Here is a 20,116-nt window from a genome sequence, read left to right on the forward strand (position 1 = left end):
GTGCATCTCTTTAATGAATTTGGCGCATGTTTCTACTGTTGTTCACCTCCCACGCTCCAGGAGGACATTTCCTTTGAATGTTGAGGCACGAAATGCACATTCTGATGAATTTGTCGCAGGCTTAGTCACTCCCCGTCCCTTTTGAGTTCCACACACTATTCAAAAAGTAGGCAGTGTTGACCGTGACTGGTGTAAAAATGTCAAAAGTCCAAAAATTTCGCAAAAACTGCAAACTGTGTTTGTAAATTTAACTCATATATTCTAACTCGATGTTGGTGCGTGACGAAGGTACCATGGGGTGCGACTTGTTACCAGCTGTGCACTGCGCTGCAGTATTGCCCCATTCTTTTGAGCTTGAATGAATTAGCATATTTTGCTAAGTAAACCACATATTGATTATCTTGTATCCTCACTTGCACTACATTCACATCCGGAGCTGCAGTCAGAAATACACTGATTTCCACTTGGAATAGATGAGTCCTGTGCTGGCAGGCACATCCTTCAGCTGCAATCTCATAAAGAGTTTTCCTGCATTGCATTATAGACTGCTTCATTTAAATCTGATGTGTTATTGAATTTACCAAGAATTTTACACAGTCTCCAATGTCAATCTAAAAGAAAACTGAATTCCTGACCTTGACCAACATACCGGGGAATACTTAAAGAGAAGCTGAGTATAGTGTCTTAGGCCTCCTTCACACTTCCGTTTTTTGTGTCCGTACGCCGTTCGTTTTTTAAGGACAGTAAATATGGACATACACACACCCATTGTATTCAATGGAGGTGCACACATCAGGTTTTCACACATAATGTGTGTCCACGTGAAAAATTTGCAGACACGTCAGTTTTTTTCTGCGAAGCACGGACAAAATGCATGCCACACAGTGATGACACACGGATGACATCCGTGTACCATCAGCATGACACATACCGGCGCCTGAGAGCAAGCAGTACCGTTCACGCTGTTCCCTGTCGCCGGCCGGCTGCTAAAGGCAACTCTTATCATTGTCTCCTGCTCGCACTGAGATCAGAAGACAATGATGGGAGTTGTATTCAGCAGCAGCTGGGTATCTCCTGTGTTAAATAAAGAATTAAATAAAAAAAACAGCTCCTGCACAATTTAACCAACAAAGCGAAATCTCACGGCTGGGGGCTGATTTTAATAACCTGAGTCAAGGGACAATACCCCATAAGGTTCCCAGGTTAATAATATCAGCTTGTTATTATAGAACTGGACTTGGCACATCTTATGAATGTGTCATTTCTTGGGCGGCTGAGAGCTGATTTGGTAGCCTAGGAGGGAGCAATATCTGACCCCTTCCCAGGCTTCTAATACCAACATACATCTATCTGTTTAGCCTTTGCTGGTTTAAATTTATAGGGGACTCTACGTAATTTTTTTTCTGGGGTCCCCTGTAAATTCACCAGGAAAGGCTAAGCAAACAGCTGTGAGATATTATTAATAGCCTGGCAAACGTTTGGGGTATTGTTCTTTGTCCCAGATTATTAACATCAGCCCGCATCTGTGTGCTTTCCCTCTGCTGGTTGTGAAAATTGCAAGGGAGTCCACGCCGTTTTTTTTTTAAATTTAATTCTTTACGGTACACAGGAGTTACACAGCTGCTTCTGAATACAACTCCCATCATTGTCTCCAGGTCGTGCTTTCAGCGTGAGCAAGAGACAATGATGAGAGCTGACTTCAGCAGCCGGCGCCTGGGATCAGCGCGAACTGTACCGCTTCTTCCCAGGCATTGGTAGTTGTCACATGGACGGCATATTGATGCGAAACCCGGACAATGGACAGCTCATAGACACATGGATGTAATACGGATGTCACATATGTACATACGGATGGCACACGGATCACAGATGTCACCAGTACTGTTATTTCCTGTACAGGAATCACTAGGATGAGTGCGAAGGAGGCCTTACAGACAATGACTGTGGGAGAAAAGTGTAAATGAACTCTCTTGCAGATTGAAATAAAATACCTTAAAAATACCACCTAGGACAGGAGGTTACCCTATAAGTGCATTATGTACCTCGTGTACCCTGTACCTCTTGAGCCCCTGTGCGGCTGCATAATGGTATGTCTGCCCCTGCAAAGTTACCACCAAGGGCCACTACATCCTATTTTATTTCTTCTCATTTTGCAAAGGATTTCTTTCCAAAAGAACCAGCCATATGAACAAACACTCTGATACATGACTACAATTTATTTACACCATTTCTTTATATTTTTATTATAGAATGTCTCATAATCCAGAATATCTAATAATCAAGAGTAAATGTTTATGATTAAAAGTGGATCTTCTTTATTTTTGAGTACTTAAATCTTGAGATATAAATTTGTCAAAAAATAATCTAAGTAATGTCAGATGATTCTGTTCTATATACATTACGCATTGCTTTTTGGATAAGTTATTACTTTTGTGTTCAGTTTGCCTTGCAGGCATCACAGGGTAGCAGTTGTTGTTGGCAGATTGAACCTATTGTGGTATGTTGATAGATGATATTTATTTTGTCAGCTAGTATACTGGCAGATGTTATTTATCATGTTAAAGGTTTTATTGGCAGGATATTTATTATGGCGGCTGCTGCTCTTTTGTCTTATAGTAATTAAAGTGCCTCCCTCCCAACATTAAAGTAAGTACCAGGGTTGACAACTATCTTCCCCTTTCTGTCTATTAGGACTCATGCTGGAGGCGCAAAACGGCAAACCACAAGCTCCTTGCGTGCTGCTACTTGGTACCTGCATGAGGCATTTAATTCTCCCTTGGAAACAACACATAAAGATGTTGTCCACTAATTCCTATCCTAGGAATAGGTCATCAATGAAAAAGTAGTGTACAATCTCTTTAAGTAATGCAGAACTCAACTGAGCAAGGGGGTTGTCTTATAGAGAATCTAATGAAGTCAGTCCACGATCAGACCCCTAGTGATGACTTGTTATACCAGGGCTATTTGCAACTCTTGCAGGAGTAATGTAGTATTACATTTTGGCTATTTAAATGAATGTTCATCGATGGAATACATGGTGGACCAGGTCCACCAAGCCAAAAGGAAATGGAAGTCTCTGTCTCGTAACTACTGTCACTCATTGACTAAAATTTCTACTTTATATTTTTAGCTTGAGTTGAAGCTTCTAATCTTAAAAGGTTTCATAATGTGCTGTATGAAATCTGTATGTTATGTTTAGTTTAAATACTTTGAAAGGTTAACATGTTTGACTAGTGAGTTAATCTTCGTCAAGTCCAGAAAGCCTGAGGTTTCAGTCTCCTCCGTGAGGTAAACCTTAAGATGTCAGAGTGTATTTCTGTGTTTGAAATGATGAGCGTTTGGACTGTTAACCACACGAATCAAAATCTCCACCGAATCAGATATAATCTGCGTAGTCTATGTTTGTAATAATATTTTTTGTCATGTCTGCATTTCCCTAAGCATGCAACAGGTTCTGATTTTCTTTTTCAACCAATCTAACATGTTCTCTACGATTTTTGGTTCAGTATCCCCAAAATGTATGCATCTTTAGCTAAATATTTGTTTATACACCTTTATTTTGTCTGTGACTCGGACAGCTTTTTATGGTTTTAATATTTATTTATTATGAGTTGCTTATATAGCCTATCATATCCCATAGTGCTTTACATATATTATCATCACTGTCTCCACTGGGGCTCAATCTAAATTCCCTTTCAGTATGTGTTTGGAGTGTGGGACAAAACCAGAGTACTCAGAAGAAACGCACAAAAACACAGGGAGAACATACAAACTCCTTGGAGATGTTGTCCTTGGTGGTAAACAGTGCAAACCACTGAGACACTGTGCTAACCATAATATGATAGTCACTCTTTGCTCACATAATCATGAAGATAATAGCCTGCCATGGGTTGACTAAGCCTCACTTTTAAATCATTACTTCATTGAAGTTCACAGCATAACTGCAGTCAGGAAAGTTTGACATCCCTTTTCCTCATGGGTGGTGTGATGAACCCGCACCTCATCAGTCGCCCGACGTCACTATTACATCAGACGGATCACTAATGGATCACTGGTCCATTAACAAGATTTTTTTGGACCAGAAACCAGCCTCAGAAGCATGGAAATTAAAGCCAAGAAACAGACATATGGATCTAGATAAAAGAGCTATATATATTTAACCATCAGAAGGGCACACTAGACAATACACTGTATACACAATGGTTACACATATATAATGGTTAGATATGCAAATACAATAATGGTAGGGCAAAAGATATAAGCAGATGGATCATGTAAATTACCGTTTTGAATGATCGTGTGTGTGTGTTGGGCCACAGGGGGCATGGGCTGCCAGCTGGCTCCTAGGTCCTTCACAGAACGTTACTCGACACGGCCCCACTGTCGAAGTGAACCACAAGCATAACCAGGAGAGAGACCACATGGTCTTACACTAGGCTTTATCCCCATTGGTCACTCCCCTCCTTCCTTCTGGGCTGAACCTAAACCTAAGATGGGTCATAACTCTTTAACAGACATTCCAAGCGAGGCAGATTAGGTGTCATTGGATCCGGCCAAGTCTCTGCTACGTATCGAGACTAAACACATATTTATCTGGTTCCTACTAGCCATTCTATGTATCTCACCTCCCTGTGGTGTTAGAAAGGATCCAGACCCTGGAAGGCGTTCGCCATGTTGTGGAGATCTCAGAAATATACATGATGTACAGCTAGGATGTATAGTATCTCCATAACTCTTTATGTAATTATGTTTCTAGAATGTTCTTTGGCAGCTTCAGCATGACTCTATATTGCAAGCAAGCCTTTGTCCTGCTCTGACCTGGCTCCAGGTGTGAAATCTCTCACTCACAGCCTTTGGAGGCTTGACCCCCTGCTGAGCTAGGTTCCAGCTTTCTCCTTGAGGATTTGAGAATATTTAACTTCCTTCTGAGTCCCTGCTAAACAAAGGAAAATGGGTTTTATAATCCCAGGCCAAATAGGATACAAATGATTGGCATGAAGTTATATCTCCAATATTCTTCACAGGAGGGTTTTTGTTTTAGCCAACAGGAATGAAGGATAGGATATGTGAAATATCGTTTGAACAAGCTCATAATCCATGTTATGTTGGTTGGATCACCTAGTGTGAGTAGCCGTATAAGGACCCCATTTTGATATTTGTTATGAGGCCTTCTATTTTTTATGAAAACCTATGTAATTGTTTGATGGGAAATATATAAAAAACTGGACTAATATGTGCCCCCTTATTTCCTCTACCCCCCAAGTTTTAAGTATTTTCGTCTTGGATCGTAACATCAGTATCATTAGTACTGCCATGATTGGTACATTGAATTACAAGGCTTGGCGCTTTATGGAAAAAGTGTTAAATGAAAACAGCAAATTGTTGTTTTTTTTTACCCTACTGAAGTCAACTGTTTAAAGGTAACCCCTGCCAGTTCTTATTTTGCTGATAAACCTCCCCATGCCTTATTATGTAAGCTACTAATTTCTCTACACATGCCCATGGATGCCTAATCTAGTATAGGCAATTTTCAGAAATCACTGAAGCTTTGAATTATATGCAAATTACTATAGAATAGTCATGTGGGTGGAGTCCAGAACAGGAAGAGTCACAGACAGTGCTCCAAACCTTTCCCTCTTGGCTTGATTGACATCTATGTAGCAGCTGATTGGTGGAGGAAGTGGCCGGAGGCCCCTCCTCCACCAATGCATTCTGCTCCTAGGGAAACAGCGAGCGAGCGGGCACGGTGTGGCTGACAGACCTCAGGTTTCCAGCCCCACGGCTGTCTCGGTCTGCGGGCCGGACTGAGAAAGCCAGAGGGCCGGATGTGGCCTGCGGGCTGCACTTTTCCCAGGTCTGGTCTAGATGATAGAGTTGCATGCTTGCCAGTACATGAAGGCGGTACAACGGAAACATGAGTTCTTTTTGGAATCCTGGGGAAATCTTACTTAGGGAGATAATTAGAATCATAGAATCATAGAGTTGGAAGGGACCTCCTGGGCCATCTGGTCCAACCCCCTGCTCAAAGCAGGATTCGCTAAATCATCCCAGTCAGATGTCTGTCCAGCCACTGAAGACTTCCATTGAAGGAGAACTCACCACTTATCGTGGCAGCTTGTTCCACTCATTGATCACTCTAACTGTCAAAAAGTTTTTTCTAATATCTAATCTGTGTCTCCTCCCATTCAGTTTCATACCATTGCTTCTAGTCTTTCCTTGTGCAAATGAGAATAAAGTTGATCCTTCTACAATGTGACAGCCCTTTAGATATTTGTAGACAGCTATTAAGTCTCCTCTCAGTCTTCTCTTTTGCAAACTAAACATTCCCAAATCCTGCAACCTTTCCTCATAAGACAGGGTTTGCAGACCAGTCACCATTCTGGTCGCTCTTTTCTGAACTTGCTCCAGTTTGTTGATGTCTTTTTTAAAATGTGGTGCCCAAAACTGGACACAATATTCCAGATGAGGTCTGACCAAAGAGGAGTAGAGGGAAATAATGACTTCACGTGATCTAGACTGTATGCTTCTGTTAATACATCCTAGAATTGCATTTGCCTTTTTTTGCTGCTGCATCACACTGTTGACTCATATTCAGTCTGTGATCTATTAGTATACCCAAGTCTTTTTCACATGTGCTGTTGCTTAGCCCTATAATTCTTCACAGTAGAGAGGAGGTAACGGTTTACATTCACACAGATATGGCACAGTTTTGAGCTGAAGTTGATCATAGGGGTCTTACTAATGTTTCTTTTCATCACACAAAATCAGTTCTCTTCATGCAATGCTTCATCAACATATATGAAAGTCTCTCTACAGATAACTTCTCTACACACACAGTGTTGTCTTAACCTAAGCAGAACTGTACCTTGCTCATGCAGTGATGTGGGGGAAAGGGATGAGTCCGATTCTGTAGCTCTCGCACTACTATCTTAGAGTACCTGTAATACAGATGCTCCTGGCTGTCCTCACTGTTTCTATGATTACCGCAATCACTTCCCAGGAAGAACTGGTCTGTACAGCTTATATTTAACTAGAAGGTCAACACTCGTTTTTTTTATCCATCAGGTGCTTTTAAGACGGTTTAATACTGATTGGTTAATACTCTTTACACTTTTATTTTCAGATGTTCAAAGAATATTTCATCCAAATTAAACACAACTTTTACAGGAATAAATTTGACTCTTTACAATATATAACATTTCAGCTCCTCCTGAGTCTTATTCACATATAGTCACAGTGACAAGTAGAAACAGGAAATCTCCAAGAAGAACACCAAAGGCTGTTAGCTCAGAATGCCGAAATACTAGCAGCCTTTGGTGTTCTTCTTGGAGATTTAACAGTTGATTCTCAAGCACACACCTTCCTCTTGGATGTCCTAGATACAATAACAACTTTCCCAGTATCCTCTGGGGCTGACCTATCCACTCCCTGTTTGCTATGACCATTGTAACCCCCATAGTTGCTAAAATTATTTTAAATCAACAGTTCAACTTGTATCTGTCACAATAGCATTGTAGAACTCCATGCCTCAGGCGCTTTTTCTGCTTCCGGACGGTGCCACAGTCCAGCACCATGTTATGGAGGTTATTCCCCGCTAGATGCATTACCAAAGTACATCTTGAAACCCTAAATCACCCACAGGATTAATTTGTGCCTGAAGCCTGCTGAGAACTAAATATTTACTAGCCATCAGAATCATCTGAATATCTTTGCACCATTACTTCACTCACTGCACTACATTAGGATACATCATCTTGCTTCACAGAATGCACTTATCTGTAAGTTATATTTGCTGAGTCTAGAAATAATATGTATATTATTCTTTTCCCAACAGAAAGGGCATAGCACACCAGCAGAATCCCCTTTGTCAGCACCACCTGCCATAGAAAAAGCTGAACAGTTGAAAGATGAAGGTAAGTATCTTGCATTGAGTGAAGATGACCTGGTGAGATTTAACAAAAGCGTCCACTTCCCGACATTTTCATGTAAATGTTATATAATACTGAATAGCAGAAAACTGATTTAAAGGTGACAATAGAATAATCCATTCCATGAAAATTAATGTTCTCACGTGTATTTTATACTTAATACCAGTGCTATCATTCATCTTCCAAGACCATTTTACCAAAAAGCTGAAATCCCATTTTATTTCAAAGCTTACATTAATCTATAGACATTTGATTTAAGCCAAGTCCCAAGGAGTCATGGGGCTACTGGACATTATTCCACTCTACTGAATGACTATATTATATATTGAACTGGTTTCATCAGACAATGGTTGGTCCCTGTCGTTGCCAAATAATGTGGGATGTTGAGACGTTGTGCCTGTTCCGAATTAAATTGTAAATTTCAAATACGTGCACGGAAGAGCCACTCTAATACATTAAGATTCAAAGCAGATCTCTATTACATCATCCGGTCAGTCTTTATATAGGTTATTAGTATTCATGCATTGTAACATTATAATTGGCTCATCTTATCTCTAAATTTGTGCTGGCATTAACATGCATGCTTCTAATTGGCGAAGTTAACTCTGTTAACACCCAGCTTGTGGTCTAGGGGTCATACTAACCTCTAAGTTTTGTTTCTCTCGCTTTCCTATTTTTTTTTCTAAGTCCAGTACACAAAGACATTCCAGAGACCCCTTATCTGATCATGGACTCCATCTTGGAAGGAAAGAAAATCATGTAGAAAGAAACTAAAATAAAGTCAGGATAGATCAAATATAAATCCTGCTCTCACAGTAACGGAAAGGGACCTTACAACATAAAGAGACCCTAGCCTTGCAGCGCTGGGGTCCTGGGTTCAAATCCCACCAAGGACAACATCTGCAAGGAGTTTGTATGTTCTCCCCATGTTTCCTTAGGTTTCATCCTGGTTCTCTGGTTTCCTCCCACACTCCAAAGACATAGTAATAGGAAATCTAGATTTCCAGGTCTGACTAAGACTTCATCTGCATTCTGAGACTCTATTAGTTCCCCAACTTGCCTTGCTGAGAAGTGATTCTACTGTCCCTGTTGCTTGTCTGTTGTAAGGCTTGCTACTTCTTTGCAATACTGGCTATCTTCAACACACACCCAGATACAGCTCTGAGAGTCCGATATCTTCTCTAGGTCACTACCAATTGACTACAAAACCAGGAATTAACATACAAGTCCCTATTACTCTTCCCCAACCATGGGCTGGCCATACAGTTAACCCTGTCACCCCTGACTAATAGAAAATGCAGCCTCCAGCAGGATAGAATATGCAATAACATACATTTTGCATTCTTTTAAAACAGGGGTCTTCAGAGGAGTGTCATGCCATCTTCCCCACCTATACATATAAGTGAATAAAAAAATAAGTAAAATTAATTACATGGGTTGCAAGAAATATGGTTTCATTAGGCCTCCATCCCCAACTCAACCAGATCTGTATTTAATAACCATGTCTTCTCTGGGGGTTTGAAGCTCACACACAAATATTAGGTCTTTTTTTAGATGGTATACAATTTGGGCATTTTAATTCATTCTAGCAAACTGAGACCCTTGACCTCTTTATGTGTTTGACTTTTCCTTGAGATTTGGCTTTTCAAAAGGACTCCTCCTGAAGTAGGAAGAGATTTAGAACACTATTCCATTGATATCCACTTGAGAAGCTGAGTCAGAAGTCAGTTCTCCAGGGACCAATGGACTAAAAGGTTTTTGCCACCAATCTTCCATCTCCTGTAAATTACAGAAGACAAATCACAAAATTCTTTTCATCCTTTAATCATGAGTCCTCTGCCCTCTGTTTGAGATACAGTAAATCAAGGGCCAAGTATACAAGTATCTGATGGAGTTGGAAAAAATGTCCAAATTTTGGTCATTCAATAATTATGTTTATAATAGGGTGTGCTTGGAAGCTCTGTGTCTTGTCACTGGCAATGGCTCTCTTATCAGTTCTCCCAGGCTCTCTTCACTGAAGAAAGGACTACGATGATCCTTCATGAAGTCAGCATATCATGTCATTCCATGACATTGGAATATATCACAAAGCTTCATTTCACTTTCTTTCTTCTACTTTCCTTATTTTTTAACTGCATGGAAAAAATCCAATGGACTTTTTATGTATGTCATGTTTTCTATATTTTTACTGTTTTTACTGTCTTTTATTAAAAAATATTGAACCATAACGGTTACAATGGGCTTCTATGTGTCATGGTTTGTCTGGCTCGGTTATTCTAGGGTTAATTCCTGTAGTCTCACTCTGACCCTGGGTGGACTTCTTATAGCATCCTTTTGAGAATTTCCCTTGTCAGTGATACTTTCGCCCTTGGCTGATTGTGTCGACCCCTGAGTGTGTTTTGTGCCGTGTGCTCGTTTGCCTAATACCTTGGTTTTTGACTCGGTATTGTCACGTGGACCCGTCCTGTGTGACGCGGCCAGCAGGCCGGTAACTGAAACAACAAGACATGGCACGTGAAACTGTCCTGTGACACGGCCAGCAAGCCGGTAACTAAAACAACAAGACACGGAGGAAGGGGAAACAGTTACAACGGTGGGACCTGCGATAGGGAACTGGGACGTGGAGACCTCCTGTCCCTCACACTTCTAACGTTCCCTAGGCCGGTTCCGCAGCGGGCGCCGCTCAGGATACCTGTCACCCTAGTACACCCTACACCTATCCCTTGCTAGGGAGCTGGGTGATGCAGGCACTGGCCCCACCGCTGTACTAATACACACCAGGGAAAAATACAAACAGAGAAACACCACTTAGCTTTGCTCTGTTGCTCTTGCTCCCAGCAACAGAGTCCACCACAAGAATGCAGCTTTCCTCCTGAATAGCTGCCACCAAGCTCTGTCAGAGCTGCAAGGAAATCCCCTCTGACTCCTTCCACACCAGGGCTCTGACTGAGCTGCCTGGACCTCTCTCTAGATCCTTCCTCCACCAAAGATGGTTGAAATGAACACTATCACCAACAGTGATTGCAACACCTGACACTCTTTTATAGCAGAGCCAGAGCAATCACCTGCTTTATAATCATGCACTAAACTAAAGAAACCAGAGTGCAATGATGCTCACCACCAGGGGCAAACTAGAACAAAAGACACCACTGTGTAATAATCCTAATGGCCACCGGGGGCAAAACCAAAATTTAAGCACAAGCTTAAGGAACAAAAAAAGGTTACATGTGCTTTTATCTGTCATGATCCAGCATCGATCTTGACAGTTATGATCTCTGGATACTGCATGTTGGATTCTGTTTCTGTACCTTCTCTGTCAGTTTGGTATTGACCTCTGCCTGGCCCCGACTATCCGTTCTGCCTAATCCCTTGGTACTGTTGTGCTATCCCGTCCTCTGAACCCGGCCTGATCTGGTTTAGGTCCCTGTCTGTGCCCCTTGGTAGGTCTGTCCTGTAGTTACCTTTCTAGCAGTTTTCCTTCAGCTCCTAGCTCTCTGGAGCTTAGGCCACCTCCCCAGCAATCAGGTGCTTCAGGTCCTATGTGGCCTGTAGCAATCTCTCTTCAGTCCCGTTCGCCCCGCGTTCCTGTCTTCCCGGGAGATTGCATCGGTGAGTTTCACTTGCAACCCTTTCCGTGACACTGTGTAATTGCACATATTGCACATGTGTGTGGTATGACTCGATAGCAACACCACATTGTCCATGAGTGGCAAAAAACATTCACTTCTTGCATGGGTTTTTCTTTTGCCATGAGAATGCTAACATTTTCTGCAATTCTACTGAGACTCTTGGGTAATGACTAGGTATTACCATGGAGCTCAAATATTGTAAGTGTGAAACGCATTATTTTCTGCTAAGCCCACAAAGTAGAAACTTTTGAGAAAGGATGACGAGAAAAATAAAAATAAGTCAACGTTATCCTAATGGTCCATGTGCCTCTTTTTGTGCCACCTTTTGTTTACTTGTTTTTGCCAATAGAATTTATTTAAATTTTTTTAACAAAAGAGAGAAAAGGTAACAGTGAAGTATTACTGATGAGTAGGTGAAGAAGGGGGGAACAAAGGAGAACTGATGTCTCATGAACATTGTTATATAAACATTGACATTAACAGATGCGTATATGAACTATACATTTTGAGAAAAGGAAACAATCAGTTCAATATAACAATAAACAATAACAGCAACAACAACAGAAGTACAGTTGTGGCCAAAAGTATTGACACCCCTGCAATTCTGTCAGATAATACTCAGTTTCTTCCTGAAAATGATTGCAAACACAAATTCTTTGGTATTATTATCTTCATTTAATTTGTCTTAAATTAAAAAACACAAAAGAGAATGAAGCAAAAAGTATAACATTGATCATTTCACACAAAACTCCAAAAATGGGCCAGACAAAAGTATTGGCACCCTCAGCCTAATACTTGGTTGCACAACCTTTAGCCAAAATAACTGCGACCAACCGCTTCCGGTAACCATCGATGAGTTTCTTACAATGCTCTGCTGGAATTTTAGACCATTCTTCTTTGGCAAACTGCTCCAGGTCCCTGATATTAGAAGAGTGCCTTCTCCAAACTGCCATTTTTAGATCTCTCCACAGGTGTTCTATGGGACTCAGGTCTGGACTCATTGCTGGCCACCTTAGAAGTCTCCAATGCTATCTCTCAAACCATTTTTTAGTGCTTTTTTAAGTGTGTTTTGGGTCATTGTCCTGCTGGAAGACCCATGACCTCTGAGAGAGACCCAGCTTTCTCACACTGGGCCCTACATTATGCTGCTAAATTTGTTGGTATTCTTCAGACTTCATAATGCCATGCACACGGTCAAGCAGTCCAGTGCCAGAGGCAGCAAAGCAATCCCAAGACATCAGGGAACCTCCACCATATTCGACTGTAGGGACCGTGTTTTTTAATTTGAATGCCTCTTTTTTTCTCCTGTAAACTCTATGTTGATGCCTTTGCCCAAAACCTCTACTTTTGTCTCATCTGACCAGAGAACATTCTTCCAAAACGTTTTAGTTTTTTTCAGGTAAGTTTTGGCAAACTCTAGCCTGGCTTTTTTATGTATCGGGGTAAGAAGTGGGGTCTTCCTGGGTCTCCTACCATACAGTCCCTTTTCATTCAGATGCCGACGGATAGTACGGGTTAACACTGTTGTACCCTCGGACTGCAGGGCAGCTTGAACTTGTTTGAATGTTAGTCGAGGTTCTTTATCCAACATCCGAACAATCTTGCGTTGAAATCTGTTGTCAATTTTTCTTTTCCGTCCACATCTAGGGAGGTTAGCCACAGTGCCATGGGCTTTAAACTTCTTGATGACACTGCGCACGGTAGACACAGGATCATTCAGGTCTTTGAAGATGGACTTGTAGCCTTGAGATTGCTCATGCTTCCTCACAATTTGGTTTCTCAAGTCCTCAGACAGTTCTTTGGTCTTCTTTCTTTTCTCCATGCTCAATGTGGTACACACAAGGACACAGGACAGAGGTTGAGTCAACTTTAATCCATGTCAACTGGCTGCAAGTGTGATTTAGTTACTGCCAACACCTGTTAGGTGCCACAGGTAAGTTACAGGTGCTGTTAATTACACAAATTAGAGAAGCATCAAATGATTTTTCGAACAGTGCCAATACTTTTGTCCACCCTCTTTTTTATGTTTGGTGTGGAATTATATCCAATTTAGCTTTAGGACAATTCTTTTTGTGTTTTTTTCATTTAAGACAAATTAAATGAAGATAATAATACCAAAGAATTTGTGTTTGCAATCATTTTCAGGAAGAAACTGAGCATTATCTGACAGAATTGCAGTGGTGTCAATACTTTTGGCCACAACTGTAGTGTATTTGGATTCCGCACAATTCTTGACTGTTTATGTCATTTTGTTGCCCTTTTTGTTGAGTAGCGTCAATTAAATGAAATATATATTTTTGCAATTTTATTAAAAATGTGAATCTTTTTAATTTCAGGAAATAATTATATGAAGGAACAGAACTACGAGGCTGCATTGGATTGTTACTCACAAGCTGTAGAATTAGATCCGAACAATGCCGTGTATTACTGCAACAGGTAGTAATCTCTTACATTACTGTAGCTGGGACCCATAGGAAGGTTTGCTTAGGGACCTCCACCGAACTTGGTTTAGTGCAGAGGTCCCCAACCTTTCTTACATTGAGAGCCACATGTAGCTCCGAAATATGGTTGTTAGCCATATTCCATGCAAACAAATTTTGGAAGCCCACTGTGTGCCCTTTTAAGTTTATAATTCCCCAGGTGCCCCCCTTATTAAGCACTAATGCTGCAAATGCTGTTTAATAAATAATGACCCTTTATAATGTAATAATGACCCAAGTCCCATAATATGGATATAGCTTATAAAGTACTTTTGACTTCAGTGTCCTCTTATAATGTAGTAATACTGTATGTACCCAATTATAAAGTAATAAGGCCCCAAATACCCCCTAATAAAGCAACTATCGACCCCCTTATAAAGGTGTAATGAACTGACTGCCACTTATAAAGATATAATGCCCCTTCAGTGCCCCTTTAAAGTAATAAGGCCCCATATACCCGCACTTAGCAAGTATTAATGCCCAGAGTGCCAATCAACTTATATTGTATTAGTGCTCATTACAAATATTATAAATGCCCCTGAGTGCTCCCATAACAAGTAATAATGACCCCTGAGTGCTCCCATAACAAGTAATAATGACCCCTGAGTGCTCCCATAACAAAACAAGTGAGTGCTCCCATAACAAGTAATAATGACCCCTGAGTGCTCCCATAACAAAACAAGTAATAATGACCCCTGAGTGCTCCCATAACAAGTAATAATGCCCCCTGTTTGTGCTGCTTCAGTTAAGAATGATAGTCATCTGAGCAGACAGCCGCAAGCCACACATCAGGGACTCACAAGCCACTGGCTGGGGACACCTGATTTAGTGTAATAGGGGTTAATGACTCAATACAATATTCCAGTTGTTATGCATTATAAATCCTGTCAAAACAGCAGAAGGTTTAAACACATATATTACATGCTTAGCAATAATTGTTGTAGAACTTAGAGCAAAATTTAGACCCATTACTGAACAACTTTTTATTTTAATTCTGCAGATTTCTGTACTTATTTGCTTTCATTTATTAATCATAGATTCATAGAATCGTAGATTTGGAAGGGAGATCCTGGGCCATCTGGTCCAACCCCCTGCTCAAAAGCAGGATGCGTTAAAGCATCAGACAGATGTCTGTCCAGCCTCTGTTTGAAGACTTCTATTGAAGGAGAACTGACCACCTCTCGTGGCAGCCTGTTCCACTCATTGATCACTCTAACTGTCAAAAAGTTTTTTCTAATATCTAATCTGTGTCTCCTCCCATTCAGTTTCATCCCATTGCTTCTAGTCTTTCCTTGTGGAAATGAGAATAAAGTTGATCCATCTACAATGTGACAGCCTTTGAGATATTTGTAGACAGCTATTAAGTCTCCTCTCAGTCTTCTCTTCTGCAAGCTAAACATTCCCAAATCCTGCAACCTTTCCTCATAAGACAGGGTTTGCAGACCGGTCATCATTCTGGTCGCTCTTTTCTGAACTTGCTCCAGTTTGTTGATGTCTTTTTTAAAATGTGGCGCCCAAAACTGGACACAGTATTCCAGATGAGGTCTGACCAAAGAGGAGTAGAGGGCAATAATGACTTCACGTGATCTAGACTGTATGCTTCTGTTTATACATCCTAGAATTGCATTTGCCTTTTTTGCAGCTGCATCACACTGTTGACTCATATTCAGTCTGTGATCTATTAGTATACCCAAGTCTTTTTCACATGTGCTGTTGCTTAGCCCTATTCCTCCCATTCTGTATATGCTTTTTTCATTTTTATTGCCAAGATGTAGTACTTTGCATTTTTCCCTGTTAAAAACCATTCTGTTAGTTGCTGCCCACTGCTCCAGTTTATTTATATCTTTTTGAATCCTCTCCCTCTCTTCTCTAGTATTAGCTATCCCTCCTAGCTTTGTGTCATCAGCAAATTTAATCAGTTTACCCGCAATTCCTTCATCTAAATCGTTGATAAAGATGTTGAACAATACAGGGCCCAGGACAGATCCCTGTGGTATCCCACTTGAGACATTCTTCCAACTGGATGTGCAGCCATTTACGACCACTCTTTGGGTCCGATCACTAAGCCAGTTATGAATCCACCTAACAGTTGCCTTGTCCATTCCATAGTTAGTCATTTTTTCAATAAGGATTGTATGAGATACTTTGTCAAATGCTTTGCTGAAGTCAAGATATACTATATCTACAGCATTTCCTTGATCCACCCAATCAGTGATTCCGTCATAGAAGGAAATTAAGGTAGTCTGACATGACTTATTAGTTACAAACCTATGCTGACTCTGTTTAATCACTTCATTCTTATCCAGGTACTGACATACATGTTGTTTAATAATTTGTTCAAAGATCTTTCCTGGTATAGAAGTCAAACTCACCGGCCTATAGTTCCCTGGGTCCACCTTCTTCCCCTTTAGGCTGGTTTCCAGGGTTGTACTGGAGTATCTGGGGCCCACAGGGGGGATTGATTCAAGGGGCCCACCTTACAGCTATATGCAAAAATCTGTAAACCATTATCACCGTTATAGTGGAGCATCAACTGTAAACCACAGGCAGCTCCTGCACATCTACTGTGTGCCACAATAACTGAGATGTACAACTACAGTAGTTTACATTAAAGGGCTTCTTTGGCTAAAACAAGTTATAATAATAGCACATGCAAGGAATAAATACTGCCACACCATGACCAGACCACTTAGTAACTGAATAATACTACATACAAGGGAGAAATACCCCCACACAGTGATAAGGTCACAAATTACCACCACATAGTGACCAAATACTACAATACTGATTATGACTAAAAACCACAATTCTACCAACTCTGTTATTACCTCCAGTGACATTATACACAGGAGCTCTGTATATAGTGTACAGGTAATGCAGCGATCACATGTAACATTATTCACAGGACCTCTGTATACAGTGTCAGTGTACAGGTAATACAGTGATCACCAGTGACATTATAAACACAGGAGCTCTGTATATAGTGTCAGTGTACAGGTAATACAGCGATCACCTGTAACATTATGCACAGGACCTCTATATACAGTCAGTGTACAGGTAATACAGTGATCCTCACCTGTAACATTATACACAGGAGCTCTGTATATAGTGTCAGTGTACAGGTAATACAGCGATCACCAGTGACATTATACACAGGAGCTCTGGATATAGCATAAAATGGACAGGTAATATAGTGATCACCTGTGGCATTATACACAGGAGATCTATATATGGTGTACAGTTAATACTTTGATCACAGGAGCACTGTATATAGTGTATAGGTAATACAGGGATCACCAGTAACATTCTACACAAGAGCTCTGTATATAGTGTAAGGTGTGAGTGTACATGTTATAGAGTGACTCACCAAGTACTTCATGTTTCAGTTTTTCTTCTTCATTTGGCAGATTCTGCTATTACTTCTTCCTGATGAGACTTGTCTCTGCAGAGAATAACACAGTAATTTATAGCTGATCTCTTCTATAGCACATTCCCCACTTTTTCACCAACATCTACACTACGCCAGATGAAGAAAAAAAAGCCACATAATGCCCCCCTACACAGTAAGAGGACCTCCCTTTGGTTCCCCCCATTGAAAACAGTCTCCTATAAAAATAAATTATATTACAGCAGTAATAATGTCCCCTAAATGCCCCCTACAGTAATTAGGTCCCCAACTTGCAACCATAAACTAATAACTTATGTTCCTCATTCTGACCCCTATACAGTAAGTAAGTCCCTCAGCCTGGCCCCTTTATTTAATAATGTGCCCCATCTCGGGCCCTTATGTCCCTTTGCCTGGCTGGCCCCCTTTATGTCCCTTGGCCTGGCTTACACCCCCTTATTTCACTTGGCCTTGTTGCCCCCCTTATGTCCCTTGACCTGGCTGGCCCTCCATATGTCACTTGGCCTGGCTGGTCCCGCATTATGTCCCTTGACCTGGCTGGTCCCCCGTTATGTCCCTTGGCCTGGCTGACCATCCATATGTCCCATGGCCTGGCTGACGCCATATGTCACTTGGCCCGACTGTCCATCTATATGTCCCTTGGTATGGATGGCTACCCCTTACGTCCCTTGACCTAGTTGGCCCCCCCTTATGTCCCATGACCTGGCTACCCCCCCCCCCGTATGTCTCTTGGCCTGGTTTGCCCCAACATCATGCCGCATACACAGAAGAATAAAAAAATTCCTCTGACCTGCCTGATCTCCCACTCTGCGCGGCGTTTTTTTTTTACAAATCTGGCGCGCTCATGGGAGATCAGGCAGGTAGGAGGAATGTCGACAGTGATGTCATATGCCAACAACGTCAATGTCATGCGCCGTCTGTGACGTCACTGTCGTGTGCCGTCACTGTCGTGTGCCGCCTGCCAGCCTCGTTACCTATTGCGGTGGGGCAATACATTTCAGTAGAATGTGTGTCCTCAGATGCACATTCAGTTGAAACCATTGGCCCCCTCTACATCCTGCTCGGGGGCCTGCCAAGTACTTGGGGCCTACCTGGAGATGCATTTGTATCCCGCTGGGCCAGTCCGACCCTGCCGGTTTCACAAGTCCAACATTTACAGGCCAAGTATGGACAGCGATATCTTGATTGGCCATGGGTCTCCTCAGGAGGTTCATAGGGATATATCTGGTTGCTAAGTTCAGATCAGGAGACCTGTGTCCAGCCTGGACATCATGGTTTGTACTCAGACCGTAAATGACAGAAAAGTGAAACCAACCTCGCCCTGCACATCAAAGGGAAGCAGTTATGTGATATTTGCATGTGTCCTCTTTATTCATATGCACACTCATATGTAGAAGCGCACAATTCAGCGAGTGCACTGATGATGTGTCTGCTTAATGAAAACACCCCTAATAAGAATAATTACCATAAAACTGGGGCACATCAGTAACACTGGCTACAGAGGAAGATGTGCAGCCAAAGGTGGCAAATGGCAATGCTACCTTGCAATATGAGGAAAGTATCATTGCTGCAAACGTCAAAAGAAATCCAAACCATATGGACTTCTTGCTGTCTGCATGTCCTGCTCACAATAAATTGAGGGTATTAAATTGACCATGTTTATTTCCTTTTTTGCAGAGTAGAATTACCATACTGCGATCTGTTGCAGCACTATGTCTGTTACAGCTAAGTCTCCATATAGCCCAGAGCCTAACAAGACTTGTCATCATTGTTCTGAGGTCATCTATTTGTCACATTAACCTATTTATCCATCTTCAGGGCTGCTGCACACAGTCAGTTGGGCCGTCACAGCGATGCAATATCGGACTGTGAGAAAGCGATATGTATTGATACTAAATACAGCAAAGCCTATGGGAGAATGGGGTAAGAAATCATTTATACACAGCCGGGTGCTTTGACCTATATCTTTTTCAATGATTTTTATAAACAGTCTATGTAGTCATTTCATTGGGCAATTCATATTCCATCGCTCCGGCTCATTTCTTTTAGTTTTGCTGTAGTTTCTTGTACTCTGTACAAACAAAGACGTGGCTGCCCACTTTTTTTGAGCTAGGCATTTCTCCTACATAGCTTCTCATGGCCAGGTGGCTGAACAGTAGGGTCCCTGTGCTGCTCTGCCCTTATCTACATTGTGATTGGCTGGCACAAAGTAAGGTTTTAATACTAGATATAGGATAGGACCATCCCGACTGGTGTTTATACTTTTTTGATCAAAATAGTGTTAATTATGTACTCTGTTATTTATATGTACTATTACTATTTACTTACTACCGGGTATATGCTGTCTTGTTCTACCCTTTTTGCTGCGTCTATCATGTCATATGGGCATGTCACTGCTTCAGCCAATCAGTATACAAAAAGTTTGCAAAATCCATGTTAACCCCTTTCCGACATCGGGCATACATTTACGCTGTCAGACTTCCTCCCTTTGTTTTGGGCTCCGGCGATGAGCACACATTTTTCCCAGCACATATCAGCTGTTTTGAACAGCTGACATGTGCCCGGAATAGCCGGAGGTGGAATCACAATCCACCCGCGGCTATTAACCCGTTAAATGCCGCTGTCAAGTGCTGACAGCGGCATTTAACATGAGCTTCCAGCAATAGGGTCGGA

At 41.5% G+C, this 20,116-nt stretch overlaps 1 protein-coding gene across 3 annotated transcripts in view; it reads left to right on the forward strand.

Moving 5' to 3' along the window:
* SGTB (small glutamine rich tetratricopeptide repeat co-chaperone beta) overlaps positions 1 to 20,116 on the forward strand; it is a 47,000-nt gene that overhangs the window by 15,718 nt on the left and 11,166 nt on the right. For all 3 annotated transcript variants that reach the window (XM_073584228.1, XM_073584230.1, XM_073584229.1), the window contains exons 4-6: positions 7,835 to 7,913; positions 13,894 to 13,993; positions 19,262 to 19,366. In XM_073584228.1, the coding sequence (XP_073440329.1) occupies positions 7,835 to 7,913; positions 13,894 to 13,993; positions 19,262 to 19,366 (284 nt within the window). The remainder of the gene's footprint in view (positions 1 to 7,834; positions 7,914 to 13,893; positions 13,994 to 19,261; positions 19,367 to 20,116) is intronic.

This window comes from Dendrobates tinctorius, unplaced genomic scaffold (assembly GCF_039654945.1).
Source record: "Dendrobates tinctorius isolate UK_male_01 unplaced genomic scaffold, ASM3965494v1 ptg000083l, whole genome shotgun sequence".
Classification (NCBI taxonomy): domain Eukaryota; kingdom Metazoa; phylum Chordata; class Amphibia; order Anura; family Dendrobatidae; genus Dendrobates; species Dendrobates tinctorius.